At 42.1% G+C, this 12,787-nt stretch overlaps 1 protein-coding gene across 2 annotated transcripts in view; it reads right to left on the bottom strand.

Moving 5' to 3' along the window:
- Positions 1-12,787, bottom strand: part of ESPN (espin) — a 163,526-nt gene that overhangs the window by 43,144 nt on the left and 107,595 nt on the right. For both annotated transcript variants that reach the window (XM_030186135.1, XM_030186136.1), the window contains one exon: positions 4,702-4,915. In XM_030186135.1, the coding sequence (XP_030041995.1) occupies positions 4,702-4,915 (214 nt within the window). The remainder of the gene's footprint in view (positions 1-4,701; positions 4,916-12,787) is intronic.

The following is a 12,787-nucleotide window of genomic DNA, read 5'->3' as shown; positions in this document are numbered from 1 at the left end:
TCATTTGGGAGGGCATACTAGCAGCCTAAAAACAGTTTATTTATTTATAGTACATTTCTACCCCACATTTTCCCACGCATGCAGGCACAAAGTGGCTCACATAGGATTAAGTACAATGACAATACAATAAGAGATATGGTAAGAGACAATTAGGCAAGGAAAAGGAGGGGGCATTACAGTATCGGGATTAGTAAGTGGGACTATTAATCGGTAAGAGTGCAGGGGGAGTAGGCCGATCCAAATAGGTGGAGTTTTCAGCAGCCTCTTGAACTGTTGGTGATCCACTTGTATTTCGGTAAAACATTCCAATTCTTGGCACTGGAGTATTGGAAAGACGAAGCAAAGATCTTCTTGTATTTGACGCCCTTACAATTTGGGAAGTGCAGGTTGAGATACGAGCGCGAGGTGGCTACTGCATTTCTGGGTGGGAGGTAATTAAGGTGAAGCATGTACTCCGGAGCTATGGATGTTTCAATTTCCTTTGTTTATGTAGACTCCTGATGCAGGCTGTCTAGCTGAAACACGGCCCCTGTCGTTTGGAAGATATTCATTACATATTATGGGGAAATGGTGGTAAAAAGTGGCCCACAGTGGCGCTGGTGTGTGGGACTGCCGTGCGCTGAGGCCACCTGTTACCGCTGCTGGTAAAAGGCCTTTTTTAAAGGGGCAGTAAATGGATCTACGGTTAATTTAAAAATTGCCATGTGGCCATTTACTGCCGGAACCCTTACTGCTTCCTATTTGAGAGGCGGTAACTGCCTGATTACCGCTGGGCATGCTCCCCCCCCCCCCCCCCCCCCCCGGTACTAGAAAATATTTCTAGCATTGGAAACTGTAGCAGGAGGTCCAAGGCAACCTGCTTCCCTTCGCCGATGCTGCTGGTGACACAAGGTCAAATTTAGTATCGCTGGAGGGAGAGGCGCGAAGGGAAAAAAGATGCCGGACTGTGGAAGGACAGAAAGACAATAGCCCAGTGCAACAGGTGAGCATGGCTTGCGGTGCCCCCCTGCCATGCTTACCGGCTTGCACTGGCCCTGAAAGAGTTGCTGTAGTCAAAGGGAAACTATACGTCCTGACAGCCACACAAACTCAACCCAGCATTTTTTCCAGGGACAATAGGAAATTTTCAAATAGTTTAGTTTGGCTTATTAAGAAATTTGATACATCGACCTTCGATCCACTGGACACAGCAAGATGGCTTACAATTTATAACAAGTAGTACAGAGAAAAGGAAAATGAATATCAGTCACTCCTTTTTTTTTTTTTGTTACATTTGTACCCTGCGCTTTCCCACTCATGGCAGGCTCAATGCGGCTTACATGGGGCAATGGAGGGTTAAGTGACTTGCCCAGAGTCACAAGGAGCTGCCTGTGCCTGAAGTGGGAATTGAACTCAGTTCCTCAGGACCAAAGTCCACCACCCTAACCACTAGGCCACTCCTCCACTGTTGCTACTATTTGAGATTCTACATGGAATGTTGCTATTCCACTAGAAGTCAGCCCTTGCAGATCACCAATGTGGCCGCGCAGACTTCTGTGAGTCTGACGTCCTGCACAGAACAGAAGCCTGCGCAGCCTTCTGCATGGAATGTTGCTAGTGGAATAGCAACATTCCATGTAGAATCTCCAATAGTATCTATTTTATTTTTGTTACATTTGTACCCTGCACTTTCCCACTCATGGCAGGCTCAATGCGGCTTACATGGGGCAATAGAGGGTTAAGTGACTTGCCCAGAGTCACAAGGAGCTGCCTGTGCCGGGAATCGAACTCAGTTCCTCAGGACCAAAGTCCACCACCCTAACCACTAGGCCACTCCTCCACTCCTTGAGTCCTAGCAGTTTACTCACTGACCTGATAAATAGCTTTTAGAGGTTATCCTCATCATGAAACAAAATTTAACACTTCAAAGCTGATGTCTTAATTATGCGCTTTTATAAGATCATTCCACTGAGTGGCAGTGTTGGGGCTACCATGACTGTTCAATTCAATTATCCGGCTCTCAAGTAAAACCTCGGGTCCTGAAGGTTCGCCTAGTGACCTAATACCTTTGCACTGACTCTAACCTCCCTTTACAACAGTTGCTATTTATCAAATGAATTTGGATGAATTGAGCTCACGATTTGAATACCTAGGCATCAGCTGTGGCTGTTGGCAATGTTATTCAGTCAATCTGCTTGGGCTGTTCCTGGTCAATATTCCCAAGGTGCACAGTGAATACATAGCCATGCAAATAGTATGAATCAGCCCTATTACTAAAACAAATTCTTAAACAGCAATGGATCTGTGTATACACTAGACACATGGTAACAAGCATACTAAAGGGTTGAACTAGCATGAGTAGTGTCAAAATGAGGTCCTTTATAAGGGTACATAAGTATTGTCACACTGGGACAGGCCAAAGGTCCATTAAGCCCAGCATCCTGTTTCTGACAGTGGCCATTCCAGGTCACAAGCACCTGGCAAGATCCCAAAAAAGCTGAATACATTTTATGCTGCTTATCCCAGAAATAAGCAGTGGATTTTTCACAAATCAAGTTTAATAATGGTCTATGGACTTTTCATTTAGGAAGCTGTCCAGACCCTTTTAAAACCCCGCTAAGCTAACCACCTTTACCACATTCTCTGGCAACGAATTCCAGAGTTTGATTACACGTTGAGTGAAGAAAATTTTTCTCCAATTCGTATTAAATGTACTACTTTGTAGCTTCATCGCATGCCCCCTAATCCTAGTATTTTTGGGTGAATCATAACTTAGCTATGAGGGGATCAAGTGCATGATTAAGTAAGTTGTGCAGTCTGTAAGCCTAAAAGAATTACACAAGAAAACTTGAAAAAGCATTTCTTTTAGCTAGGAAATGCATGCTGATAAATTGGAGGACTCATGAGTCTCCTTCTCTTACGAAGTGGAAAAATGGACTGTATATGCTTCTGAAGAACGAGAAACTGGATGCTCTGAGAGGCTCGCCACATCGATGAAAGGACTTTAAGTTTATTTGAGCACCATGAGCAAGGAGCCTTCTGCTAAATGTGCACTTGGGAGTGGGAGAAGGAGGTTGACGAAGGGTTTTGTAAATGCATTCAGTTGTGGAAAAGGAACAACCTGAGACTGGCTTGAGGAGGTGGGGGTAAAGGGGGTACTATACATTTGAAAACTTTGTATTATTCGTTGGTTTCCTGGCATAATACGGTTTATGTGTGGAGGGGCATTTTCGATATGTCTAAGTCCGACTTTGGTTGTTCTGTTCAAAATGTCCAGAATCCGAATAGCAAATATAGCCATTTTCAAAATAGCAAAATGTCCATCTTTATGTTTCAAAAATGGCCACTTGCTAGATGTTTTTGTGCTCTGTGCATTTTGGTCCATTCTTGAAAAAAAAAAAAAAGTCCAAGTGAAAAACACACACAATCAATCAAGTCATTGGGATGTAGGAGGAGCCAGCATTCTTAGTAGACTGGCCACACAGACATCCCAGCAGAGCAGTGGGGCACCCTAGGGGGTACTGCAGTTGACCTGACCTAAAAGCTCCCAGGTACACATCTCATCATTGCTCCTTTATATTGTTTGGGGAGCCCACCAAACACCTACCCAACTGTACACCATTACAATAGCCCTTATGGCTGCAGGTGTCACCTATATGTGGGCAATATAGGTTTTTGGTGTGTTTTGTGAAATTGTGTGAATCCTGCTCACCTACTGAGATTTATGTTTCCCTGGTAAGACCCCTTATGAGCCTACATACTCCTAGTCATTTCTAATAAAGGCATGGGATTAGTGAATTATTCTTAATACTGTATTTATTTGAATTTATTTCACACCTTTTCAGTAGTAGTGCAAGGTGAGTTACATTCTCTGGCCATGGAGGACCTACAATCACTGTTCCCTGTAAGCTGAGCGGGAGTCCTCCAACCACATTGCTACCAGTGGGAGGCGGTGCTTCAATATTGTGTTTTCAATTGCTAGAGACAGGCAGATTCTCTAGACTACTGCATGCAAATCTCTCTTATGTATATTCATTGTGGATATCCAGAAAAACCTGATTGGCTTGGTGTGGTCTGAGGACTGGGTTGAGAACCCCTGATATATATGATCCTGAATAAAAAAAACAAAAATACATAGCACAGTATTTCCCCAAAAACCCAGTGTTTCAAAAACAACTAAACAAAACTGTTTTCTGTCAATAAAATTTGGGATATACCATCCTGAATACATTTACAATAAGCCTACGCTCATGCTGGCCACCTCATCTGAATGATACCACTTCACTACCTGGGTCTTCAACTGCCACGATGTTTTCGTCAGTGCAACCTGATTGGGCCCTGTTGCTTCCCGACTGAACCCGTTCCTCGCAATTTCTTCAAAACATATTTTACGCTTACCCTCTTCCACCTGTTTTCTGGAAACTCTTGCACCAGTCATATGCATATTTTTAATAAGGGGTATGTGTGTATCATGACGATAATCGTTAGCTGGTGGTGACATTGTTTAGGCGAGGTGGCTGGCTTATTGCAAATTTATTCAGGATAATATATCCCAAATTTTATTGAAATTGGTCATGTTTTGACAGTTATCCAGAAAACAAGCTCTGTATAGTTTTGGTTTTTTTTTTAAACACAGTATATATTGCTATATACAACATTGCTGGAAAGTCTGGATAACCCCCCCCTCCCCCCAGTGCTGAACAGTTAAAATTTGGTACTTACTTGCGGAGGAACTGGATGAGCGCCGTTGATGACTGCTGGACACTAGGGTTACAGGTGGCAGTGGTGGGGCCACAGCTGGCAGTGGTGGTGGAGGAGGAGGAGGGCACATGGTCTCAGGGAGCGGAGGTGGTGGTGGGGGAGGGGGCAGATCTCCAGTAGACTTGCTCTCGGTGGTGCTGCCATTGTGTGCATTCTCATCCGATAGAAGAGAAACCTACAAAAAAAAAAAATAATGGGGACCATTTTCAATGAAAGTTATAGGGTCAACAGCAGCTGGTCATGTATAGCTTCCCTATTTATTGATTTTCGGCCACAAAATGGGCAACTCTTTAACAGAGTACCTTCTATAAACAACCTAGAGCTTGTAGAGTATCTCCTCGTTAGTCAATAACAAATCATGTATAATGATCTCTACTATGGAAACTGTAATGTGGTGTAACTTATTTAATTTTTAGGAGGAAAAGCCTCAAACACAGATAGACACTCCTTTGTTGAATCCAACCTAAGGGAGCACTACCCAATCATCACTGGCTAAAAAAACCTCCTCCAATTGTCGGTGTGACCCTCAACTAATTCAATTTCATATAATGATATTGTGAGGATCACTTATCTTTTTTGCCGTTTTATGCTGTTCAGTCTGACCGGCCCAAGTTTCACCTCCTGCATCAGGGTCTGTGGGATTTTCTCAACTGTTGTATTTGACGCAAGAAAGAGAACGAAGCAGTCGAGATAATCCCACATCTAACTGCCCCTATACTATCTTTATAATGGAGGTGACAGCTAGGGGTTATGTACAGAAAAGTATATATAATGTCAAGAAGAGGAGTAGCCTAGTGGTTAGTGCAGCGGACTTTGATCCTGGGGAACTGGGTTCAATTCCCACTGCAGCTCCTTGTGACTCAGGGCAAGTCACTTAACCCTCTATTGCCTCTGGTACAAAATAAGTACCTGAATATATGTAAACCGCTTTGAATGTAGTTGCAAAAACCTGAGAAAGGCGGTATATCAAGTCCCATTTCCCTTTCCCCCTTTCCCTTATGACATCACAATATCAGAAGTGAGCCAAGTATCGGGCAATCAAGCCATTGTGACATCACTGATGAGGTTGGCTCTTATTGGTGGAATGAGTGGAGGAGTATCCTAGTGGTTAGTGCAGTGGTCTTTGATCCTGGGGAACTGGGTTCAATTCCCACTGTAGCTCCTTCTGACTCTGGGCAAGTCACTTAACCCTCCATTGCCCCTGGTACAAAATAAGTACCTGAATGTATGTAAACCGCTTCCCTATGTGGCCAGCTCATAGGCGTCTTCAAGGAAGATTTTGCATAGACTGCAGGAGGAGTCACAATTTATAAATGTTGTTCATAAAATATATGCAAACCATTTATACCTGAACCTGCCTGTCTTCAAGTCTTTAAACCCCTCCCTGCCTGTCTTCAAGTCTTTGCTTAAAGCCCACCTCTTCAATGCTGTGTTCGGCACCTAACCCTTACCGTTCAGTGAATCCAGACTGCCCCAATTTGACTGCCCCTATCGGACCGACCGTTCACTTGTCTATTAGATTGTAAGCTCTTTGAGCAGGGACTGTCTCTCTTTGTTAAATTGTACAGCGCTGCGTAACCCTAGTAGCGCTCTAGAAATGTTAAGTAGTAGTAGTAGTAACCTGAGCAAGCATAAATGTCCACAGCTTCAATGTAGCCACTACTTCTGCCACTATGCCTGGAGGTGCACACGCTAGTCAGGTTTTTGGAATATCCCTAATGAATATGCATGATAGAGATTTGCATTCCTGTCACTTCCATTATATGCAAACATATATGCATTTTTATGCATATTTATTTTCATAATAACTACTTTTCTAAATTGTTTCAATATTTTGAAATGTATGAGTCCCTGATTGTTTCTTGTTTAATACTGATATCTTTTGCAAATAGGGTCCCCTTCGTGTTTGCTGACCACAGTATACAAATAGTCAAATCAATAATAATATACCAGGGCAGAGTAGCTAAAACCATATTGGTGTGTCTTTTTGGAATTCTCTCCCTCTTCATACTAGGAAAGAAGGAAGTTATTTTTACTCATTGATTATGTTTTGAATGCTGAGTGATCACTTGATTTTTGTTTTTGATGAGAATTTGTTTTACCTGATTATACTGTATCTCGCTGGATATTTTTATTGTATATGTTCTGCTTTGATTTGTACACCATGTGGAACTCTCTTAGGAGAAACAGAGATCAATAAGAATTATATTGATACTGATATTATTCATAGAGTTAAAAAATAGAGAGGAACCGGGCCAAATGGATTTATGTAGCAATGTATCATTTTAGTGGCCTCTTTTAAGGAGTTCTACTAGCTGTACTGGTGCTGGAGAAAACTGGATTCATTCCAAACTGACATAGGTCAAGTACTCTTTCCTTCCTAGCACGTATGTTTTGGAAATATCTCACCGGGCAGAAAATAATCCTCACTGCCTTCAAAGGTGAGATAGTAGAAGAATTCAATCTAATACAACCTGAGGAGAACTGAAGAAGATTTTGAATCTGCAATTAAACTATGTTGACTAGACACTATGGAAACTGAGAAGGATAAGAGTCTATTTTCCTAGACAATCATTCCGGATAATGGTGCAATTGACAATACTATCACAACTAGGCTACTGCAACGTACTAAAATCTTTGCAAACCATGCAAAACACGGCAGCAAGACTGATATTCAAGTTGTCGAAATATGACAGAGCAACTCCACTGCTCGAAACACTGCACTGACTGCCAATCAAGGCAAGATTGACTGCTATTGTTCTATCGCCCTATCTTTTCCCCATTGTAACATTCCAGTGTTTCCACGCCCTAAACAATGTCTTGACTTGACACTGTTTTCCCATAACTCTTCACAATGTAACTTATAATCGTACTGTAACACATTGTATTTCCATCATTCACAATGTATTGTAAGCCACACTGAGCCTGCAAATAGGTGGGAAAATGTGGGATACAAATGCAATAAATAAATAAATAAATAAATAAATAAATAAATAAATAAGACTACTCCTCAAAGCGAGCACCCTCATTTTCAAAATACGAGTTAGAATGGCACCTGAATATATGCAAGACATGATTGAATGATCCCCAAGAAATTCAAGCCCAGAAACCAGAGGTTACCTACTTCTCCACCTACCCAACTAAAGAACCAAAACCATATAAAACCATCTACATGGCAGGATTTAGATACCTCAGGGTTCCAATGGTGGAACTCAATACCAAAAGCCACATGAAGCTTCACTAACTATCGTCAATTCAGGAAAGAAATGAAAACCTACCGCTTCAAAAAAATCTATAGCTAACTACATACATAAGCTATGGACGTCATACTTCTACAAATCTACCTCATCAAAAGCCTTCAGATAACTACATAAACTATCTTCCTACCTCTTCAAAACTACCTCTCCGAAAATTCTAGAGATACCTACATAAACTACCGACGTCCTATCCATGTTACAACGGTAAAATACTATTTCAATTCTCACCTAAAATGTTAATTGTAAGCCACTTTGAACCGAAACTTGTTTTTGGCTAACAATAGGAAACAAGAATACATAAATAAATAAAATAAAAATAAATGTGTAATGTTAGCTTATCTACTGTATCGATATGCTAACCACATTTGAAAACAAAGCATAGTGGGGGCAATTCTACGAGTTGACACCTCAAGTTAGGTGCACCGATGCCAAGCAGTGAGCACCAATTCTATAATGGGATCTGTGCGCCAAGATGCTGTTTTAGAATACTAGCATAATCTTGAATTTCCACGCCTACATTTACATGTAACCATTTACACCACGTCAAGGGCAGGCATAAAGGGATTTGCCTAAGGGGCCCTTTTACTAAGGTACGGAAGGCCTACCACATGCTAAAAGAGCACTACCGTGGAACGCATGCCCATGGGCGGAGAGTAGGCGTTCCTGTGCTATTCAGGTAGCAGTAGTAAATTTAAAACGAATCTGAGAAAATGTTTCTTCACTCAACGTGTAATTAAACTCTGGAATTCGTTGCCAGAGAATGTGGTAAATGCGGTTAGCTTAGTGGAGTTTAAAAAAGGTTTGGACGGCTTCCTAAAGGAAACGTCCATAGACTGTTATTAAATGGACTTGGGGAAAATCCACTATTTCTGGGATAAGCAGTATAAAATGTTTTGTACCTTTTTGGGATCTTGCCAGGTATTTCTGATCTGGATTAGCCACTGTTGGAAACAGGATGCTGGGCTTGATGGACCTTTGGTCTTTCCCAGTACGGCAATACTTATGTACTTATGGGCACATTATTGCGCGCTACCCGATTAGCATGGAAGTAGCATGAGAACCCTTAGAATCTCCTAAATAGGTGGCAGTAAGGGCTCCTGTGGTAATGGTCACACGCTAATGGAAAAATTAGCACATGGCTATTACAAACCCCCACCCCCACCCCCCCCCCACCCCCACAAATGCGGCCATTTTACTGGCATGCTAAAAGTGGCTGCAGCGTGTGGAAAACCGAGCACTAAAGGTGGCATGGACTACCTTTTAGTACGCCTTAGTAAAAGGACCCCTAATTGTGTTATGCAACAAGCAGAACTTATTGAATTCTATAAGTTGCACATGTAAGTTGGAGCCACGCCCATTGCCCCTCCCATGCTCCACCCACTTCTACATTCTTTTTGCAGTTAATCAATTGTTCTACTTCAGGTATGCTGCACTACTTCCCTCCCCCCATCTTTCTTTTCAGTATGTGGCTGTTGGTCTTTGCTGTTAGCCACATGCAGGAATGCAGGAATTTCTGGCTGATCACAAGCTCTGATAAGATCCTTGTTACTATGGCAGCCCACTGTCTTGTTAAACATAACTTTTTCAGTTACAAGATGGTAAGGACAAAAGGACCCGATGGTGTATTTGCAGGACACCTATACAAGCCCTATGATTGGTGTAGGGGAGGGGAGAGGCCATGACATCATTATTACTATAAAAATACCTGCAGACAAAGAAATCCTTAGAATGAGCCTTTTTGCAAGAGAGTTTTCTGTCCTGATTCAGGGCGTTGTCCTTTCTGATTGACTATTCTCCAGGAAATATATTATTTCCCTTTGTTTTGGGTAAGAACTATTTCTTTATAACAGATAACTATGTACTTTTTTTCTCTCTTTATATTTTATTTCCCTTCAGGATCTATGATATTTCCTGTTAGTGGTTCCTTTCTCTCTCTTTTGCTTTTCTCTTTACAGCTGTTCTTTATATAATTTAGTCTGAATACTTATCATTACCAAAGCTACTGATATTAGATTTTGGGGCATGCGATGAAACTACAGTGTAGTAAATTTAAAACAAATCGGAGAAAAGTTTTCTTCATCCAATGCATAATTAAACTCTGGAATTCGTTGCCGGAGAACGTGGTGAAGGCGGTTAGCTTAGCAGAGTTTAAAAAGGGGTTATACGGTTTCCTAAAGGACAAGTCCATAAACCACTACTAAATGGACTTGGGAAAAATCCACAATTCCAGGAATAACATGTATAGAATGTTTGTACGTTAGGGAAGCTTGCCAGGTGCTCTTGGCCTGGATTGGCCGCTGTCGTGGACAGGATGCTGGGCTCGACAGACCCTTGGTTTTTTCCCAGTCTGGCATTACTTATGTACTTATGTTATTATTTTTGCACAACTTGCAACTGATATCTGATCCTGTCCTGGTGAGTAATAAATTACTTTTTTTCTCTAATTCCTGTCCAATTTTTCTGTAATATGTTTAGAGAATGGCATTCAAACGCGCAGCTAGTACACAATCAGGCTACCTTACAGGATAGCGCATAGTGCAATTATTCATGTGACAGCTGTCTCACCACTTACACACGCCAAGATGAACCTAATTGCCAGCGCCAAGTTACAGAACTGCCCTGGGTATTCTCACAGCTAAATATTAATGGGCTCAGCAATAGCCATTTTTCCATGAGGTACCTGTTTGTACTTTTCCTTTAAATTTAATTATATCCTTTGTCACATCATATACAATAATCTTATGGACAAATGCATGCTCATTTTAAGCAGATACTGATTTTCAGTTTCCCTGATCCACTTACTTCTCCCTGTCCCTCAAGGACATCACTACATTGTCTTTTCCATTCAGAAGACACACCAGGTACTGCAATGCTGTTGCTAGCAATTAATGCATGAGTTTTCCATTTGTATATATGTCTGCAATCAAGAAGCATCATGATGCAACAGGTTAACAAAGGCCTCAAAACTGAAGGAGAGGAAATAAAATCCTGCCCTAAACACATTACAATCTCGATGTTTTGGGCTTCGTAAACAGAATTCTAATGCTACTATTTTCGATCAGACCTTCTAAATGTGATTGCCCATGCGGCCTGTTTACAATAAGGAACTGATGGTAGACCAGTGGTTCTCAACCCCGTCCTTGGGGCACTCCCACTCAGTTGGGTTTTCAGGATATCCACAATGATTATTCGTGAGATATATTTGCATACCAAATCTCTCTCATATACATTCATTGTGGATATCCTGAAAAACTGATTGGCTGGGTGGGTCCGGAGGTGTAGACTGTGCTGGAAAATACTGTAATGCATGGAAGTTCTCTAGAAGTTTTAGGCAACAGAACCTACTGTCAAATCTCCCTCCCACTTGTGTGGCATCTTCATCTCTCATTAAAAATGGATAAGATACCAACAGGCTCATTTTCGAAAGAGATGGACGTCCAAAAAGTGACATAAATCAGCATTTGGACGTCCATCTCACAGAAACGTCCAAATCGGCATAATCAAAACCTCATTTTGGACATCTTTCTCCGAAGTCCGTCAGAAGGTTGTCCAAATCTCAAAGGGGCGTATCAGGGGCGTGTTCAAGGCGGGACTTGGGCGTTCCTAAGACTTGGATGCCTTTCAGCCATAATGGAACAAAGCAAAAACGTCCAGCACTAAAACTTAGATCTTCCCTTACTCCCCCAGTGGTCACTAACCCCCTCCCACCCCCAAAAAGTGTGTTGAAAAACATTACTTGCCCGCCTCTATGCCATCCTCAGATGTCATACTCAGGTCCATTACAGCAGCATGCAGGTCCCTAGAGCAGTTTAGTAGTAGGTGCAGTGCACTTCAGACAGATGGACCCAGGCCCATACTCCCACTACCTATTACACTTGTGGAGGAAACTGTGAGCCCTCCAGAAACCCACTGTACCCACATATAGGTGCCCCCTTCACCCGTCAGGGCTATGGTAGTGGTGTACAGTTGGGGGTAGTGGGTTTTGGGGGGCTCAGCACACAAGGTAAGGGAACAATGGAGTGGAGGAGTGGCCTAGTGGTTAGTGTGGTGGACTTTGGTCCTGGGGAACTGGGTTCGATTCCACTGCAGGCACAGGACAGGCAGCTCCTTGTGACTCTGGGCAAGTCACTTAACCCTCCAATGCCCCAGGTACAAGTAAGTACCTGTATATAATATGTAAGCCTCATTACCTGCTATGAGTGGGAAAGCGTGGGGTACAAATGTAACAAACAAACAAACAAAAAAAAGATGTGTACCTGGGGGCATTTTATGAAGTCCACTGCAGTGCCTCCTAGGGTGCCCGACTGCTGTCCTGAGATGTCAGGGGGACCAATCTACTAAAAATGCTGGCTCCTCCAACATCCCAATGGCTTGACTTTGGATGTTTTACACTTGGACGTTTTGTTTTTTCGAAAATGGCTGAAAATCAAAGACATCCAAATCGCAAAGCGTCCAATTCACAGGACGTCCATGGTATTTTCGAACACAAAAGATGGACGTCCATCTTTTTCGAAAATGACCTTCTTCCTGGTTCGGAATTTGGACGTTTTTGTAAAACGTCCAAATTCTGACTTAGATGTTGCTTTCGAAAATGCCCCTCCAAGTCAAATATGGGTATGCATAGCCAATGTGTTTCTGTTGACTCACATTGGTTAGAGAAAATATCAGATTCGGTGGGCAAGTGACCAATATCAGAAAAATCCATTTTGTCTCTGTTTTGCAACTTTATATTCAGAGAGAAGTGATCCAAGATAATACCGACGTTGTTATAGTTCAGAGTGACATGTCCA

The sequence above is a fragment of the Microcaecilia unicolor genome, chromosome 13, assembly GCF_901765095.1.
Source record: "Microcaecilia unicolor chromosome 13, aMicUni1.1, whole genome shotgun sequence".
Lineage (NCBI taxonomy): Eukaryota > Metazoa > Chordata > Amphibia > Gymnophiona > Siphonopidae > Microcaecilia > Microcaecilia unicolor.
This window is presented reverse-complemented; position numbering and strand designations above follow the sequence as displayed.